Here is a 19,022-nt window from a genome sequence, read left to right as displayed (position 1 = left end):
GGATATTTTCTCAGCCTTTTTCACCGCTCTCCGCCGGTGTGACGGTGTTGAGCGTGGACGGCGGGGTGGCGAGCGGCGCCGGCGCATCCGTGTCCCCCCCGGCCCGGCGCGGAGTTGGTCGGGCCCGACAAGATGTCGTCCGGGCGCGGTGCGGGCGCGGGGGTTCGGTGCGGGCCGCTCGGGCACCGGGCCGTCCGCCACGCCCGTCCGGGGCTTTACCCTGCGGCGTGCGCGACCCGCGCGCGGGCACGCATCCCCGGTGGGTACCGATGGGGCCCGGCGCTCCGCTCCGGTCCCGCCCGCAGCACCGTGGGGAGGTGCGGGCGGAGGCGGGCCTGGCCTCGCGGAGCGCGGCCGGTCCCGGGCCCCCGGGTGGGGTTGGGTGTGTGCGCGCACGGGCTGTGCCGCCGTACGCGTGTGCGCACGTGGGCTCCGCGGCTACGGGCACGCGTGTGCACGGGTCTCCGTACGTGCTCCACGGGTGTCTGTGCACACACGCGTGCGCCAGCGGCTGGTGGGGCTGGGCTCGCCCCGCTGGCGTCCCGCCGCACCCCGGGAGAGCCGCGGAGCCCCCGGGCGCGCCCGCGGGTGCAGCGCTGGGCTCCCGCTCCCGGGAGCGCTGCCCCTCGCCGTGGGCTGCGGGAGCCCAGAGTCCCGCCGGGTTGCCCACACACAGCTCCACGGCTCAGAGCGTGTTCCTGGAACGTGCGTTTCCTCCTGTTTTCCAGCCGGGTGCTCGCCCTAGCCAGCGCCGGGAGGGAGAGGCGACCTTCAGGGAGCAAGATGGGCGAGTGGGAGCGGGTGTTTCTGCAGAACCTTGCCGTTCCTCCCCACGGCCAGCGCAGACGGGCTTGCTTGTCACGCTCCACGGCGTTCCGCTGTGTCCTGAAGCACCTGGAAGGGGCTGCGCTCACCCAGGTAGGGTGGAGGAGAGCCCGGCCGTGCGGCTGCTGAGCGAGCCCTTGGTGTCTGCCCGGCACCCTTCCACGGTGCCACCGGGCTGTGCCAAAGCCCATAAAGGTGGACGTTTTCAAAACAGAGTTATTTGTTTTGGGGAGAACTAACCACAGATCTCCCAGAAACACAAATCAAACCCGTGTCTCAATCCCGTGTGTTTTTACCTGTAAATGGAAGTTGGTGTTTCATTATTTTTTAAGTTAGGTAAGCATTTTAAAATTAAAATATATGTGTATCACTTTAAAAGTCTGCTAACTCTTTATTATATGCTTACTATTCAGTTTCCCCACTTTTGCTTGGCTTGTTCAACCTCTGGCTTTCAGAAAGGTTCTCTGCTAACGCACAAAGCTGTTCACGGCCGCATGCCTGATCTGGGCATCAGTTAGAAAATAGGAATTGCTTGTGCTCTTGTCCTGAAGTGTTTTCTGCAGCTTTGGGGCTGCTGAGCTGGTGTGTCCCTGAGCCAGTGCGTGTCGTACCTTGCAGGGAGCTGAGTACCAGCTGCGCCTGTCCCTTTTCGATGCCACCCACCACCACTTCTTCGGGAGGACGTGGAGGAGCGGCTGGCGAGCTGCCCGTGTCACCGCACTGCGCCCGGCCAGGGCGGCTTTCAACGAGGTGGGGAGCCGGGCTCTGCGGGTGGCAGGGGGGTCTGTACTGCTGGGTTTGGGAGAACACCCGCCGCCTCCGGGAAGAGGCGTGAAGGGGCAGTGGTGCCGGGGGAGGCTGCTGGAGCTGGAGGAGCTCAGTCCAAGGAGGGAGGTTTTTAATGAATGAAGGGAAAAAGCGGTTTGCTCTGTCGGGCTGGTGGGTGCAGAGCTCTGGGAACCCGCGGTCAGTGCGCTGGAGCTGTGGGCCTTTTAAAGCAGCAAGTCCAGAGCATGTGCGAGCTCTGGCGTGTTGTCTGTCTGTCTGCCCAGCCCTGCCCGTGGTGGTTTGTCCTGCACGCAGGCAGCAGCGAGCCCTTGTCCCGTCCGGCCCCTCCCGGAGCTCCCTGGGTACCATCCGGTTACCCGGTGCCACAGGCAGTTGTTGGGACGAGTGACGGGGTTTGGGTGACGCCGGGGCTGCCTGCGGTGCTCCCAGCCGGCGGCAGAGCGCGGTGTTGCCTCAGCAGTGGAAGGGAAGGGACAGAGCAGCCTCCGCCAGCTCAGCGCTGTTCTGACCTGGGAGCCAAACTGCGCCGAAGCCGCTGCCATCGCTGCCGATGCCGCAAACTGGGGTGTCCCTTACTGGGGACATCCCGCTGCCCTGTGGTGTGGGTGACAACCAAGATGTCACGTTTTCTAATTCATAAGTTTTTCTCCACCTCCTCCAGTGCTGCAGTTGAAGTGTAGCACAGATTAACACTGCACTCCTTCATTTATTTAAATTGGCAGTGTTATCTGAAGGATGTTAACATGTGCATTTCTTTCCCAAGTGTTTTAATTACTGGTTGTCCCGTGCTTTTTTTTAAGAGCCATGGAGAAAAACCCCACAGCCTGGGGACCGATGAGCTTTTGGCTTTACAAAGGACCCACTGCAAGGGCTCTCTGTGTCTTTGCAAGGCAAGGCATTGATCTGCAGCCAGCGGTCATTATTTCAACATTTTGCAATAAAAGATAATAGAATAATGATTTATTTCCCTGGGCTGTTGCAGTAATGTCTCTCTCTGTTATCCCTTCCTGACAGCCTGTGATTACAGTAAACGTTTTCCCTGGGACACTGCAGTAATGAGTTTTTAATAGAAAGATTAACCCAGCTCTAAATCCTGTCCTGGGGAGGTGACCTGTGTCCCATCTCCTCCTGCCCCCATCTCTGCTCCCTGCGGCAGGAGGCTTTCCAGCTCCTCTGGCTTTCCCAGTGATGGGCTTGCCACGACGCTCTAGGCCCCTCTTACAGGCTCTGCAGCCTGTGAGTTACTTTGGTAAACTGGTGTTGCCAACAAAAAATAAATTTAAAAAGTTGATGTTTGAGATTGAAGGAGGTTGAGATTTCCGAGGGGTGCTGGAGGTCATTTGCCATGAGCTGCTGTCTGGGAGATTCAACAGGTGATCTGGCTGCGCTGCTGGCTGAACAAATGCAACAGGTTTTGCTCTGTGTGGAGCTGCTGCCAGCGCTGAAATGCCCTTTCTCTCTCTGTTCCTGTCCCAGACTGTTTACTTCCACACCTCCCTGAACCAACCCGGCATCGCTGCGGTCGTGGAAGTGGTGGTGATGGGGGGGAAAGAGGACGGGGGCTCTCGGCATCTCTCCTGCGGCTTTGGGCTCATCCCACTCTTTGGCAGCAGGTCTGAGGCCACGGACCTGGCCGTTGAGGACAAAACGTAGGTCCCCCTGCTGTTGGGTGATGGGGCACGCTGGGAGCTGGGTTGGCAATGTGCACGGAGCAGAAAGTGTGGTCCTGGGGCTGCGGAAACAAAGCCAGCACGTAGAAACCGGGAGTTCTTCACTGCTGGGGAGCAGCAATGGGTTTGAGCGATGCCTGGCCTTGCCCAAAAGGACAGGGGTTTTACCGCAGGTACAGAGCAGGAAGGTGGTTTCTTGCTGTTGAGCAGAGCCTGTGGAAGGTGAAGATGTGCCTCAGGGTGGATTCCCTGACCGCTGCGTGTGCTCTTTGCTTTCAGGCTGAAGCTGTACCACGGGACGCCGCGCGCCTTGCTGCACCCGCGCTTCCAGGACCCCGTGGAAAGTAAGCGGCAGCCAGACATCGTGTCTCGCTGCCTTCCCGGTGGCCTCTCTGATCTAAATGCGCATCGTGTGTCCAGTCGACATGATGTGTGGCCTGTGCCCTGGTAGTGCTAACTGGACATGCCTTACTGCCAGCTGGGAAATCCTGGCCAGGCAAACCCAGGTTTTATTTGCTCCCAACACCTGTGTTTGCGGGTAACAGTTTCTTCAACAGCAGCGCTGCAAAGCTGTCTGCCCCGGTTTTGGTCATCTTGGGATGCTTTCTCTTTAGAGAACAAATACCTGACAGTGATGGAGAAGAGCCACTTGCAGTACTCCCTGAAGCGCCACCAGCCCCTGGAGATGATATTCCACCTCCTTCCCGAAAACCTTCTGATGTCTGGGCTGCAGAATGTTCCTGGCTTGCTGCCGGCTCACGGAGACACGGGTAGGGGCTCCTTCCTCTGCCTGCGCCACTCCTGCCGACGGCAGCGGGTCCCAGGGAGGCTGCGGGCAGGGCTGGGGAGTTTTTGGGCACTCCGGGTTCTCTGCAGCGCTGCCCCTTGGCAAGAGGGCTGGTGCAGCCCTTGTGTCCATTGCTCATCCTGGAAGATGTCAGAGTGGCTCTACTCTGTTCTTCTTCCTTTAATTGCTTTGCTTCTGGGAAGCTGCTAGGGATAAATGATGGTGAGGTTAATTACAGCTGTTCAGCAGAGACTTGGGGGCCTGTGCACCTGGTTCAGAGTCCCCCTCGGTGGGTGGGCTCAGGATCGCTGGGGGTCTGGCAGGTTCAGGGGATGAACTCTCGCACTCCCAGCCCTCATTAATCTTTCCCTGTGGGCAGCAGCCTTGCTGTTCAAGCTAAAATTATGTGATCTGAGGATTCAGAGGGCAAAAAGTACCCTCTGTTCCGCAGCTGAATTATGCTTCAGCCTGCTGCCTGGAAAACCCTACCGCTAGCTGCTCTAACCCTGACCATTTCTGGGGTGTAACTGCTCATGGTAAAGCCAAGTGAGCAGCAGAGTCCCCAGTGCTGCTTGTCCCTCCAGGTGACTGCTTGCAGAGACCCCGGCTGCTGAAGCCGGTCCCCTGCTATCTGGAGCGGCTGTCGGTGCGGCTGTACCCCTCTGTGGAGGAGTTCGAGGACGAACTGCTGGACTTGCTGAACAGCGACCGCTTACTGCAGGTACTGCCGCTGCGCTCGCGGCAGGGACAGCGCAGGGCACCGGCAGTGATGCCGGCACTTCGGTTATGGGTGGAGAGGAAAAGTTCAGATAAATGGCACTCGTGTTATTCGTTTCACTTGGAATCTGATTTTTTGCTGTGCAAGCCTTCTGCTTGCTTCACTGCTGGGTTAGCGCACAGGTGCTCTGTGTCGGGTTTGTTTTGATCACCTGGACACTAAAGCAGAATTTGGGTTTGCTCTGCTATGGAAGATGCAGAGGTAAGATGCCATGGTGCTCACGGCAGTTCGGCTCTTCAGGACCGGCAGCGCTCAGAGCGCGGTGAGGGCTGCCGGCAAGTCCTTTGTCCGCCCGTTGCAGGCCAACGCCGCGCCGGACGGCGACGGGCTGGCGGTTCGGGAGCGGCGGCTGCACGTTGGCGTCCACAACGGCCTGTGCTTCGTCCAGGCGCCGCAGGTGGCCGTGCTGGTGCCGGAGGTGGCGCGGGGCAGCTGCCCGGGGGTGCCCGGCTCCACAGCCAGGTAAGGGGCACCCGCCGGTGCCGCGGCCGTCCCGCTCGGCGCTGCCCACAGCCGCGTCTCCATCCCGGCGCAGGGCTGCAGGTCAAGCCCTGGTCCTGAGGAGCCGCATCCACCTGGACGAAATGGTCCCTCACCCGGCGTTCGGGGTCTGCTTCCAGCTGGAGTACGTGTGCTGCGCCACGGGGAGAGCCGCCGGCAAGGTAGGGCCGGGTGTGGGACCCCCCATCTCCATCCCTCCCTAGAGACCTCCCCACACCCCCAGCCACAGCGGCTCCTCGTTCCGTGGCCGCAATGCCACACCAAGGGCTGGTGAAGTGTCCAGGTGCTTTCCACAGCACTGCACAAAATACCCTCCAAAGGGGCGTATTGAATCATTTCATTACATGTGGTTGTATTTCTCCATTGTGTACACAGAGAAGTGTAGCCTGCAGCAGTCCCGCAGCGTTCTGGCAAGCTAATTTGGAAAATTTCAGCTTTTTTATTTTATAAAAGGCTTTTCTTTAGAATTTAGCGTTTATGCTGAAAAGTTAATCTGTCTGGCTCTTTTATTTTTTCCTGAATGCTGAGGTTTTTCTGGGAGCTTCAGCCTGTTGTCCAGACCTTAAAGCTGGGACAAGTCTCTCTATTGGCTGCGGAGACCACGCTCATTAGCACCTACTTAGCGATCATTTACATGTAATGGAGTTTAACCTTTCTGCGGGTTAAACCCAGCTTAGCGGCTGTTCAGTCCTCCCCTCCAGAGCCCCTTCATCTGCCCCTCGTGTGGCCGGACCGATGGCTGGGGGTTCGTTAGGGGGCCCGAGTCATCCTCTGAGGTGCTAATTGCAAATGCAGCGAGTGTCTCTCTCCCTAGAGCTGTCTGGAGCAAAACTGGGGGGAAAATAGATAATTGTGAAGTGGTACAGGTCAGAGGGGTTTGTATTGAGGGGCAGGAGAAGCTGAGCTTTGCTGTCAGAAATTCGATGTTGGGTTTAACCCCGTAAACAGCTGAAACCCTGGGGCTTCAGGGCTCCTGGTGTAGATGGATGTGTGATGTGTTGTCAGCGCCGCTGCCGGAGAGCTGGCTGGGGCGGCAGAGCCGATAATCCCAAAGCCGCTTGCTGTGCCCTCCCTGCCCTAATTAGCAGCCTGCGCAGGTGATTGCGGGCGCTGGTGGGTCTGGGTTTGCCCTGCACCTCTGCCTGGGTGAACGGGAGGCTGTGGGTAAGTGGGAACCTTCACTCTGCCTTTTGGGGGTCGAACATATGTATTGCTTATAATGTATATCCCTTAATGCAGCTGTGAGTGGGGGCTCAGACAGCCCCGTGGGTGCTGGTGTCCCAGCCTCAGCCTGCGTGTGCTAAATATACACAAGGGGCAGAAACCCTGTGTTTTGAAAGGCGTTATCTCGTGCGTTTGTTAGATCAGCGTTATATGATGCGGATCCGTAGCACAGAGGTGTCGTCCCTTGGGTGACTGGTGAGGGGATCAGGCGCAGCTACCTGGGGAGAACGTTCCTGGTGCTCCTCAGAGCCTGCAAAGGGGTGGGAGCAGAAAGGTGTGGTTGCTGGGGGGAAAATGGGTTCAAAAAGAGAAATAAGGCGCTGGGAAGTGGAATGTCTGTGGAGCGGGTGGAAGGGGAGCGGTGTCTGCGCTGCGGGCGTGGGGCGACGCGGCAGATCAGAACCCAGCTCTGGCGGGGTGGGGCTGCTGGTGCTCACCCTGTTCTCCCCTTTTTGCCCCCCAGGCCCGTGGTGAGGTGGCCGACATGCGCTCGGTGCGCTGGGCCGTCTGGAGCCCCGTCCCCGGTGCTGGTGGGGTGCAGGTGGAGCTGCCCCTGCGAGGCGGCCCCCGCCGCGGCCCCTGCCAAGCCCTGGTGTACCGGACCCCCCCGGGCGGCCGCGGCTCCCGCCAGGTAAGGGCTGCTGGGGCAGGCTGGCCGTAGAGAGGCTCTGCCGAAAGCCGCTTAAGTGCCAGGCTGCCTCCGGCACGCACCAGGGTTTATCTGGCTCCAGGGCAAGGGAATTGTCTCTCGGAGGTGGGAGGGAGCCTGCGCGTAGCACGCTGTCTAAAAGTATTTTGGTTCCAATTTCAGGGGAAGCACGTGGAGTCTGGGACCGTCCAATTCCATGTTTCCACTGATTCGGAAGAACATCTTGTCACTGCTACAGAGATCCTACATAAAGACAGGGACAAGTTGGAGAAGCCTCCTACACCATCGCTGAGTGAGTGTTTTCCAGATCGCTGACATTTAAAATATAGAGTGTGGCACTGGTATCTGCTCAGGAGAAAAAACACGACTTTGCTGAGTTTCAGTGAGCTAGTTTATGAATTACAGGAGTGAAGCAAGTTTCTGTTGAGTTGAATTTGGCTCTCAGTTCCCATGCGAGTCTCGGTGCGATGCTGCAGGTACCTTGTGGCGTTTTTGTGTTTTATGAGCTTATCCGTCTCCTCCGGTAAGCCGGTGGCTCCAGCTGGCAGGTCAGGGTGATGCTGGTGGTGGGCGCAGCGTGGGCACTGCTGCCGCTCCGGTGCTGCCGTGACTTCCACGAGATGGCAGTGGCACCGCGGCTGTGCCGCAGCGAGTCCCCGGCTCCCACCGCCAGCGTCAGGCGTTCTGCCGGGTTTGCTGGTGCGAGGGGCTTCAGAGCAGAGACCTTCACAGGTGAAATGTGGGGCTGGGGGTGCTCTGGGTCAGGGTCTGCTCAGCGTTGCTGCTGCCGCCTCCCGGCTGCGGCGCGAGGAGTTTTCCCAGACACCGTCCAGGACACCAGGGGATTAGTGTGGGGATCTGGGGGGCTGGCGGCAGTGGGCGGAGCTGGGGCGGCTCGGCGCTGGTCCCGGTGCTGTGCCGCGAGGTGAGCAGCCGCGTGGGAGAGCCAGCCTGCACCCGAGCTGCCGAACACAGCATTCTGTTAACTTTGTGTAGTGCTCTGTCGGAAAATGTGACACCATCTGGTCCTTTTGGCCAGAGGAGGCTGAGCGCATCTTCTGTTGGCTCAGCTGCCGGTGCTGCCGATGAGTCTGCCCATCGTCTCTTTGACACTGGCCAAAGCCATCCCAGCTGAGAGAAACGGGGTTTGAGATGAGAGGGACACAGGGCACTTCCCTTTGTGCAGCAGTCGGCATGAAATAGCTGGAATATCCATGGTGGTGAAAGCAAAATAAGGTTTTGGCATCACGTGGGTGCAGAGATACAACATCTGTGTCCTGCTCTGCTCCAAGGGGGCTGCGGCTCGGGGAACTCAGCTGTGCCAGCGTGAGATGAGCAGCCAAATAGAAACACAGCAAAGCTCCTACTGTTTTGGGGCACAAATGCATGAACAGATGAAGGGACTGACAAGAAATAATGGAGAAACCTTAAGTATTCTAAACTTTCACATCTCATTAAGCATCCCGTGTAGGCAGCACCGTGTGCCCTGGGGAGCCGCGGCTTGGCTGGGGACGGAGCAGCTGCCGTGTATGGCAGAGGTGGCAACGGATAGCGCTGGAGATGTGCCATGTCCCCTGCCCCAGGCAAGAGGCTTATTGGAAAAATAAGTCAAACGAGTGGTTGAGAGACAGTCAGCCGCCTCGCTGAGCTGGTTTCACCCCCAAAGTTTAGAAGGGCAGGTGGGGGCTTGGTGGGGGAAGGCGCAGCTGTGGGTGTGATGTCAGGGGGTGGCGGCTCCACTCCAGTATCCCCCGTCCCTCTCCGCAGGTCCGCCGGCCCCACCGCGAGTGGCGGCATCACCACAGGGACCGGGGGTAAGTGCCACGCGCCAGCGGACACGGTGACGGGCAGCAGCGTACCCGGGGGACATCCTGCGTGCCGAGGACACGCTCCCAGTCCTGTCCAGTCCTCCTGGCTGCTGCGGCCAGGAGACACCAGGTGTCCTGCCCAAATCCTCCTCCTCCTCCGGGAGAGCAAAACGGACTCTGCCTGTCATGTGCTGGGCTAAATTCTCTGAGCTCTTTTCACACCCCAAATGGATTTTTAAGAGCAGTTCTGGTTTTTGACAGCCCAGATTTGCTGGGTACTCTTGTCCCCCGTACGTGCTGACGGTGATGCATGGTTTCTTCACGTGGAGCTACCGGGGTTTAAGGAGAGCTATGAATACTGAGAATCCCTCTTCATGCTTTTTCATATCTTGATGCAGGGATCAATGCACACAAATGTTTTGATGAAACGAAATGCTTCATAAGACCGCGTTAAGCAGTTTGATCTTCCTGCTGCACTTTCTCATCCCTCCCCTTGCCAGGGCAGGTGCAGCAGCTAAACACGAAGCAGAGGGGCGAACCCTCAAGCTGTCCTGCTTCAGATGCCAGAGCACGCGGCGTCTGAGCCGATTCAGCAGGAGGGGCTGGGGTTCTGCAGGGGGCTGCTCACACTCCCTGTTCTCCTTCCAGCTCCTGGTGTCCCAGCTCCCGTCCCCGCCGCGGGGCAGGGGCCAGTCCCCGGTGCCACGTGGCTGCAGCTCTTGGCAGGACGGGGCCATCACTCACCTGGAAGCTGACCTGGGCTCACCAGACGCCGAGCCCTGTGCCGGTGACCAGCTGCGGGCGCTGCCCTTCGCCCCGCTGCAGGTGCCCATGGCGGCCGTGGGGCTGCAGGCAGGCAGGTGACGCCCCTGCCCTTCCCCGGGCTCCTGCCGCTGTCACCGGCCCTTTGGGGTCCCCCGCGGCCGCCTCCACACACCTGAGCCCCATTTCTTGCCAGCTCCCACGCGCCGCTGTCCCGCGCGTCCCTGGCGCGCCTGCACGCCGCCGGCTTCCCGGACATCCTGGACCGCAACCGGGAGCCGGTGGAGATCTCTGAGCTGGCAGAGCCGGGGAGTTTCAACCTGCAGCTGGAGGAAGCCGACCCTCTGCAAGGCAACGAAATAATCCTGCAGTTCCTGGCCTTTGGCAGGTGGGATGGCGGCTCTTCATGGCACCTTCTGCGGGTTGATCCGAGGGGTCTCCTGGGGAGAGTCCTCTCCCAAAATCCTCCCTAAACCCTCGTGCTTGAGCAGAAGTCCTTGCAAAGGTGCCGCTTCTTCCAGCACCTGCCATGGAGATGATGCCCCGGGGAGTTCTGTGATGCTGCTCTTGCCCTTTCTGGGCACTCTTAAATCATGGTCCTTTTTTTTTTTGTTTGTGTCCATTAGCCCCAAGGTGATGTAAAAGCTTGTTAATGCTGGGTTTCTCCATAAACATGTGTAGTGTAGAGGAAGCTGGCAGTGGTGGGGTGGGTTTGGCTGGAGGGACCCCGCTCACGGTGTTCCTAAGGGTGCTGTGCGAAGGTAAAACGCTGCCTTTGGCTCCTCCATCACACATATGGTAGAAGGCAGCTGGAATTACGAAGCTTTTTGGGAAGCCAAGGCTTTTTGGGAAGCCAAGGCAAACCATATGCCCGCTATCTTCACAGAAGTCCAAATACTTGTGATGCTGCTGATCTTCTCATGTTCTTCTGCCTCTCAGCGGCTGCCAAACACACGAGGAGCTCGGGATGGGGAGGCAGCGCTGTATCAGCTAACCCAAACCCCTCTCTCGCTCAAGGGATGCCCGGGACAGCGAAGAGGGGACGTGGCCGAGGACCATCTTCCTTACCTTCCAGTTCTACCGCTTCCCCCCCATCACCACGCCGCGGCTGCAGCTGCTCGGCATGGATGGCGGGACCTCGGCACAGCTCCTGCTCCGGGTGAACAAGGACGGGACCCTCAGCACCGGTAAGCTCTGGTTTAGGCTCCTCGTGCAGCTTTTCCATCAGTCAGATTTGGGCTTGCCTCAATGGGCTGGTGTCTGCTGTAAGAGCAAACCTGCTAGTTTGTGAGTCATATCATGAAAAACGTTCAGAATGTCCAACATTTGAAGTAAAACAGCAGCAAGCCTTGGTGATGCGATTCAGATGTTGAGGTTGCCAACTCCTGCTGCAGTCAAATGTATTTAAAAAAAAACCCAAAAACCAAAAAACAACAATGGCAACACATGAGAGCAGAGTGCCCAAGAGCGAGCTGAATGCTTTTCTTTGTTTCTTTCTGTCTTATTAAACTCTGGTCTCAAGAGACACCAACCACACTGAGCTGATAAAGCTCCTTCTCCATGTAGAGCTGTTAATGGAGAGGGGTCTGTACAGAGCATTTCAGTGGGAAGATGCCAGTCCTGGGGGACCTCAGACCTCACTAATTGGCGGACAGGTTAATTAAGCAGAGGGTGAGCCAGCAGGCAGGTTCGGCTGGAGCGCCCGCTGGGTGCCGGTGCCGCGGGAGCTCCGTGCCCGTGACGCTGCCCCGTTCGGCAGGGCCGCCGGGCTGGCAGCTCAAGTACATGGTGGATCCCGCGTTCCTGCGCGCCGGGGAGCAGCGCTGGTTCCTGCGGTACCTGGCCCAGCACAGCCTCCAGATCGACGTCTGGGATGGAGACTCCCTGCTCCTCGTGGGCTCCGCTGCCCTCAAGCTGGAGGTACCGGTCAAACCGCAGCTCGGAGCTCTGCTCGGCGTGCGGGTGCCGAGGAGCCCGGCCTTCCCTTCGCCCCGCGTTGAGATGCCGTTGCGTTACCCTCGTGTCTTTAGTAATCGAGTTGCTGTCAGCCCCTCTGTGTAACTGAGACCGATGTCAACCTGACGAGCCCCTAATTGTGGGATTTGTCATCTTCTCCTCAAAAGCAATGGCAAAACATTAACTTCCACTTCCCGGAACTCCTGCAGTATTCTAGGGCCAAACCCCCCAGACCTCAGACATCCAGAGACATCCTTACCCAACCCTTTAACCCCAGACCGGCTCCCCGGTGATGTGTTTCTGTCCTCACCTTGTCCCCAGCCCCTGCTGCGCCAGGGCCGGGCGGCCGTCAGGACCCACCACGAGCTGGAGGTGGCCACGACCGAGTACGAGCCGGAGGTGCCGGTGCTGGGCCGGGAGGCGCTGCGGCACGGCGCCCTGCGGCCCCTCGGCGTCCGCGTGGCCACCCGGGGCCGCCTCCACCTCTGCCTGGCCAACGTCGGTAAGAGCCGCTGCCTGCGCCAACCAAAGGTTCGGTGCCGGCACAGCGCCGGGGAGGCCGGCGGCACGTAGGTTGGGTGCGAGCAAACGGCGTGGAGCTTGTGCAGCACGCGTGAGGCTGTACCTGAAAGAAAACCACGCCTGTAAGAACATTTTCTTCCCAGAACCTGCTGGGCGCTTTTATTTTATGTATTTAATTCACCGTCTTATAAACGTGCAGTGACTCCAGGTTTTAAAATCTTATCTTCAGAAGAAAGATTAGCTCCATTATAAAATACCGTAAATCATCGTTTCTGTACTTTGCCTGCAAAGGGATGATAAGCTCCTGAGAAGGAGAATCTGAGATTCACAACCTGGGGAGGGGTTTAACTTGCACCCCACAAAAGGGCAGGGAGAGAGGAGGCAGAGATGCTGCCCAGGACGGCAGCCGCCCTTTCATTGGGGCTTTTTTTTCCCCCTCTTGTTGTTGTATTGTTTGGTTTTTTTTTTAAATTTCAAAATACTGTTGTTAAAGACAATATGGAAAAGCACAGTGCCCCTGTAAGGACGGGGATGGGATTTCTAGGCTGGGTAAATCCTGGTGGCTTTACAGCCTCGTCCAGCTCTGGGCATGGCCTTTGTGGGAGCGGAAACGGCAGCAGCAGTGGGGAGATGTGGCAGTGCCAGGGATGGAGAACACCGAAATGAAAGCGGGAGCTGGCTGGGGGCTCGGCCGTGAGGCGCTCGGGATGGTGCTGTGCTCGTGGTGCTGCTCGGTCTCTGTGTGCGGTGGTAACAGCAACAGGCTCTGGAGGGAGCAGCTTCGTCAGCAAACAGATATTGCTCCTGCTTTTTAAAATCGTCTGTGAAGAGCTGCAGTGGGGATAAACACAGTAGATTTTATAATGGTGGCAAGCAAATGGTTTCTGCTTACCCCCCGACCTGTGCTCCTGCCAGGCCACCCGTGCGAGGACACGCCAGAGCAGCCGCCGTCCCCACGCCCGTCCCGCTCCTGCCCGGTCCCAGACGACACCAGCAGCCGGTTCTCCCTGAGCGCTGCCGGCGGTGAGTCCTGCCGGCCCGCGGCTCGCTCCGTCCCTCTGCGCGAGTTCGTGTTGGCAGCGCTGTGGCACTGCGTGGGCTGCGCTGGCGGTGTCCCCACAGTGCCACGGTGATCTCCCGCAGGCGGGCGGGTGTCGCGGGCGCGCAGGCTGGCTGAGGTGGACGGTGAGTTGGCGTCCGCGCTGCGCAGCCGCCGGCCAGAGCCCAGGCCGGTCCCCCCGGCCATCCCCAGCGAGGCCGCGGCCGCCCGCCGGCGCAAGCTGCGGCGCATGGCGCTGGTGCGGCAGCAGGAGGACGCCGGCGGCGGGAGGACGCCCCAGCTCTTGGTGAGGAGTGGGACACTGGGCTGGGGGTGCCGTGGTGGCTCCAGGCTCACGGTCCCCTCGGTCCCCACCCCGGCAGGGCTGGCAGGAGCAACGTGCCCGGGACCTGCAGCTCGTGGACGCCTACCGGGAGCACACCAAGGGCGAGAGCATCTCGCGGGTGCTCAGCCAGGCCATCACCGCCACCCGCACCGTGCACGCCGTGCTGGGCACGGCCGAGTTCTTCGAGTTCGCCCTGAAGAACCCCTACAGCATCCGGCACACTGTCACCATCGAGATCGACCACCCCGAGCTCAGGTGGGGGCTGCAGCGGGGTGTCCCCTGTGCGCATGGGGAGATGCCGGGGTGGCACCAGCTCCTGACCAGTCCTCACCAGCACCTCTGCTCTCGCTCTCCCAGTGTCATACTGGACCCGAGGGAGTGGCGGCATTTCAAGGAGCTGGCCCAGAGCGTCACGCCAGTGGAGGAGGAGATGTTCCACCTCCGCGATGACCTCAGGCCTCAGGTGCACCTGCGCCCCAATGAGACCGTCTGCATCCCCTTCAAATACCAGACCTTCTCTGCAGACCCTGCTGTTGTCACGGTGCAGGTAGGCGCAGACGCCGTTGGAAGCTCTTCTTTGTTGAAGAGTTTCCCTCGGCCGCGTTTGCCAGCGTGGTGGCACCGCGCGGAGCCCCGCACTGCCATGGCAGTGCCATATCCTGCGCTCGCACCCACAGGGGCCGGCGGGGCTGGGTGCCGGTGCCAACGCGGCTGCCTGCTCCCTGGGGGAGAGCGGGGCTGGGCGGACGAAGCACATCCAGGTGAGGGAACCGGTGAGGGTGCCGCTCGAGGGGCTGCGTGGGAGGAGAAGTGTCGCTCTTGCAAAGCGCCGTCCCTCTCCCCCGGCCAGGTCTCCTTCCAGGTGAGCGGGGGGAAGCCCATCGCGCTCCTGCGCGTGAAGGTGGAGCCGCAGCCCCACGTCGTCGACCAGACCTTCCGCTTCTACCACCCGGAGCTCACCTTCCTGAAGAAGACCATTCGGCTGCCCCCCTGGCACACCCTCCCTGGTGAGCCCATCGTTGGCTGTGGCGGCTCACAGGAGCCTTCTGGCGGTGTGGGTTGCACCCAGAGAGCTCAGCCCTGCTTCCTCGCCCTTTCGCAGCCTTGAGCTCCTCGCTTGCTCTTCGTCAGCTTGTCTGCATTAATTTTATCCTTAATTCCCTGCACTAGCACACCGGTGCAGTTTGCTGGTAGCCCGATGTAAGGCATTCTGGTCTGCGGCTGCATGGGGTGCAGGGTCGCGAGCACAAAGAGAGAAAATGCTGAATGTGGCTTCACCTCAGTCTCTCTCCTCCGCAGGCGCGCCAGTGGGGATGCCAGGCGGGGAGCCGGAGATGTTTGTTCGCTGCAGCGACCCTGACATCATTTGCGAAACCAAAAATATGGTACTGGTGATGCTTCGGCATCCGTCTGTCCTTTGTGTCCTTCTGCTGTGGGTTGTTTTGTCAGCAAATGCCTTGCACCCATGGAGCTGCCCCATTTATCAGCCCGTGGCAGTGAAACCCTGGCAGCGATGAAGCCAGAATTGCCCTTTATTCCCAGTTAAAAGCAGCCGCATCGTTTTTGCGGTTGAAGCTGAATGTACCTTATCGCACTGTGTAGCAGCCTGTGATCGCTTGTGCTCTTGAGCAAATACAAGATGGTTAAAATGCTGGGGAAAAGCAGCTGTTTGTCGATAGATGAGACAGACCTTCCTGGTGCTGGGGTGGCCATGCCGGGCTGGGAGGCTCTTTAGGCCAAGCCTAACCACTGGCCTGCGTCCCTCCAGCACAGCCCCTGCTTGGCGATGCCCAGCACGGGTTTGAGGTTTCCTTGGCTTGCTTCACAGCTGGGGGATGTGGAAAGGAAAAATAGACTTGGGCACATGTGTGCAGATGGTGATGAAGGGTAGTTGCTAATTGCCATTGCAGAAACACGTTAGTATGGTAATTGGATTAAGGCTTGTTAGAAAACTTGGGGAAAATTTGCCAAAATTTGATTACAGATGCAGACCTGGAATGCGATAGTTGTTTGTATCCTCTTTTGTAATTAAAAATACTGAAAGAGCTCAGCCAAGCTGTATAATAACTTAATAACATAGTTTAACTAGATGGTGAAAGCATCTGCTTTTGTAAGTGGGTTGATGGCGGGTTTTTCCTTTAATGGGAAGGAAGCCCTGGAGCCCTCATTAGCCGGTTTGATCTCGAGGTTAACTGCTGGAACACGCTCTCTTTCTGCACGCAGGGGCCTGGGGAGCCGCAGGACATCTTCTTAAAAGTAGCTGGAGGACCAAGCCCGCAGATCAAAAAGTTCTTTGTTGCTATTTATATGTAAGTAGCAGGACCCCAAAAAGTGGCCAGCGTGACCCCCGAGTGCACAGCGGGCCAGGAGGGAGCTCACACCGCCCTTGCCTTGCTCACGGCTTCTGAGCCCGGCCGGCTCTGCCAGCGGCACAAAGCTGGGTGGGAGGCTGCGCAAAACACTTGCAGCTTTGGGTTTTACATCGTTGTCTTTTCCTCTAAATAATCCCTGGCCGGAGCATCTCTGGTGTGCAGGCTGATGCCTCCTGAGCCAGCCGGGCTGTCTCTGCTTCGGGTGGCGCTGTGGGAGCGGGTGGGACTGAACCGGGTCCCTGAGAAGCTGTCGGTGAGCCCCGTCCATCTGTCTGTGCCACAGGGACGCCTGGCTGGTGGCGCCGGTGCAGATCTGGCAGTTCTACCTGCACTCGCTGCAGCGGCTGGACGTGGGCTGCACGGCCGGGCAGCTGTCCCGCCTGTCCCTGCTGCTGCGCGGCACCGCGGCCCCGCGCAGGGTGCGCGCCTTCGCCTCCCACCCCCACGAGCTGCAGGTACCTGCGGTGAGACCCCCCGGGCAGGGCAGGGCAGCCCCCTCGGAATGTCAAACAGCTCGCTGCCATAAAGCGCTTGCGATAATTATCTTTTGATTAGAGCTGTCATGTGCAGGATCATCGGCGTGAAACCCCAGAGGGCAAATTATCTGCATTAATGAGACCATGCGAAGACTAACAATTTCTTTAGAATTCATTCGGCCCTAATTGCAAAAGTGAATAATAAATGGCACAAAAACTCCATTACTGTCCCGTAAACAACAGAAAGTCTCCCTGGGTGCAGCCTGCGAGGGGAGCGTCCCCGCGCCAGGAGGAGCTGCCTCTCCCTGAGCAGCTTCTCCTTCCCGACACAAAACCGGCGTTGGTGGGCTTCGGTAGTGGTGGCTTTGGTATGCAGTGTTTTAGGAGCAGTTGGGTCCAGTTTATGCTCCGAGCTGGCCGTTGTGGAGCTGCGATAGGCCGTGGCGGTGGCTGCAGCTCCTGGTGCTGGTTTCTGCAGGTGGATCCGGACGGCACCTTCGTCCTCCCCGCCAACGGCGCCCAGGAGCTGCGCATCGGCGTGCGGCCGCGGCGGGCGGGCAGCAGGTTCATCTACCTCAACCTGGTGGATGTGGAGTCCCACCAGCTGCTGTCCTCCTGGCTGCTCTGCCTGTCCTGCCGGCAGCCCCTCATCTCCAAGGTATGGCAGCTCTCGTGATGGAAAAACGTGGTGACGGTGCTGGAGCGGCGGTCGCGGTCTGCCCAGTAACTCGGGGCCGTCTCCTGCTGCTTTGCGTTTTTTGACACTTGTCACTTGAGCACACATGTGGTCCTCTGGTGCCTGAATAATCTCTCTGAAGACTGGAAAAATGTCTTTCAGGTGTTTCGAAGGCAGCCCCATGCTGAGGGGTGTCAGCTCTGACATATCCCTGGTTGTGAAATTAAGGCTGCAGCGTGCTGCTTTCTATTGTGCTGTGCTGGCAGTGGCCTTGCCTCAGAAATAGAAAACTGGATTTCCTGGCTAACGTGTTCCTTTTAAAAATGTTTCCCCAAGCACTCTGTACCGGGGGAGGTTCAGATCGGTGTTTAAACCGCTGCCTCAGTGTCCCCCCACGTGCCAGGCTGCCTGCACTGCCGCGGGGCGTCACCGGAGCGAGCACCACGGCTCTGCCCGCGGAATCCCATTAATTAGCTGCAGAATGAGCCAGCCCATCCCAGCTGCTCCCTGGCCCTTTGGGCAGAAGTCACCACTTCTGCGAAGGTGCGGGCACAGGATGCTCTCGCTTGGAGGTGGTTTCTTTGTACCTGTGGGCAGAGATCAAACGCGGGGTGTGGCGGGAGGGGACGTGGGCAGTGTGCCCCCAGATCAACGCGCAGTGCAGGAGGCTGCTCTCCGTGGCCAGTTTGGGGGAGAGCCCGCCGTTCCTCTGCCCGCCACGGCCTGTGCCGCCCCGCCACGGCCCGTGCTTGCCCCGCAGGCATTTGAGATCTCGCTGCCCGCCGGCGGCGGGAGAGGCTGCAACAAGCGCATCACCTACACCAACCCCTACCCCTCGCCCCGGCTCTACTTCCTGGGCACCAACCGCCCCGACCTGCTGCAGTTCAAGGAGGATTCCTTCCAGGTACGTCCTCGCGCTGCCGTCCCCCCGCCGGGCCCCTGCCCTGGTGCGCGGTGCTGGGGGTCCGTGCCAGGTCCCGTCCCTCCCCTCGCGCTGTTCCAGGTGGCCGGCGGGGAGGTGTACACCATCGGGCTGCGCTTCGCACCCAGCCAGGCGGCGGGCGAGGAGGAGATCCTCATCCACATCAACGACCACGAGGACAAGAACGAGGAAACCTTCTGCGTCAAGGTTCTCTACCAGTGAGACCGCGGTGGCACTGGGGCCGGTCTCTGTGCCGGCTGCCACGGCCGTGCCGCCTCGGGCTGTCTGTGTCTCTCTGACGGGGGCCGTGATGAGCCCCGTCACCCGCGGTCACCTCTGGTCCCCTCCCCACGCCGGGAGCTCTCGCTGCCCGTCGGGGTCCCCGGGCGTTGCTGTGAGTGCTGGTGGTGCCATGTGGCACAAACCAGGGAGAGCCAAATGTGTTTGTAACCATGCGTTGTGCCTGCAGGATGTCTTTATTTTTGTTAAGCGTTACTATATTTTTAGGCATGTTGGAGTCTTTTTTTTTTTTAACTTAAAAAGTTACAGATCTGACTCTGCAGAATATTTTTAAAGTATTTTATATTCTATGCCGAGTTTTGCACACACTGAAGCAATTTTCTGGGAATTTTTTAATACTTTCTACTCATCCTTGATCAATTAAACTTGCTGAGCAGAACTGACAAAGTGTGGTTGCATTTTCTTCCACGAGAAGTAGAAACCCTTGGGGTCCTGTGGAGGTGAGCGCCGTCAGTCCCGCCCTGGGGAGCGCCGGGGCGCCCTGTCACCCCGATTCCTGGGAAAATAGCGTGTGGGCTCACACATGTGGGGCTGAGGGACATTGGACCCATCCCTGGGCACTGTAATTGTGGGTTTTGGATGCTAACGGCTCTCCCTGTGCCTCTGTGAGCTCCGTTGCT

General features: G+C 59.1%; 1 protein-coding gene across 2 annotated transcripts; it reads left to right on the top strand.

The window, feature by feature from the left end:
- The first annotated feature begins 57 nt into the window (after window positions 1–57).
- NPHP4 (nephrocystin 4) lies at window positions 58–18,721 on the top strand. 2 transcript variants are annotated; one of them, XM_065650082.1, is made up of 29 exons: window positions 58–259; window positions 729–918; window positions 1,444–1,575; window positions 3,091–3,263; window positions 3,564–3,628; window positions 3,899–4,054; window positions 4,656–4,792; window positions 5,151–5,311; window positions 5,385–5,511; window positions 7,038–7,205; window positions 7,386–7,515; window positions 8,991–9,037; window positions 9,680–9,891; window positions 9,990–10,181; window positions 10,811–10,980; window positions 11,553–11,713; window positions 12,071–12,251; window positions 13,187–13,294; window positions 13,415–13,617; window positions 13,694–13,911; window positions 14,014–14,203; window positions 14,334–14,417; window positions 14,507–14,663; window positions 14,956–15,041; window positions 15,880–15,965; window positions 16,312–16,483; window positions 16,983–17,162; window positions 17,941–18,084; window positions 18,184–18,721. In XM_065650082.1, exons 2-29 carry the CDS (start codon window positions 784–786, stop codon window positions 18,322–18,324), a joined length of 4,116 nt encoding a protein of 1,371 aa, XP_065506154.1. In that variant the 5' UTR covers window positions 58–259; window positions 729–783; the 3' UTR covers window positions 18,325–18,721. The 2 variants fall into 2 exon arrangements, with proteins under 2 accessions (XP_065506154.1, XP_065506155.1); XM_065650083.1 differs by lacking the exons at window positions 58–259; window positions 3,091–3,263 and having other exon boundaries at window positions 830–918.
- The last annotated feature ends 301 nt before the right edge of the window (window positions 18,722–19,022 follow it).

Source organism: Caloenas nicobarica, chromosome 22 (genome assembly GCF_036013445.1).
Source record: "Caloenas nicobarica isolate bCalNic1 chromosome 22, bCalNic1.hap1, whole genome shotgun sequence".
NCBI classification, from domain to species: Eukaryota; Metazoa; Chordata; class Aves; order Columbiformes; family Columbidae; genus Caloenas; species Caloenas nicobarica.
The sequence above is the reverse complement of the archived record's forward strand: the minus strand, read 5'-3'. Positions and strand labels throughout refer to the sequence as shown.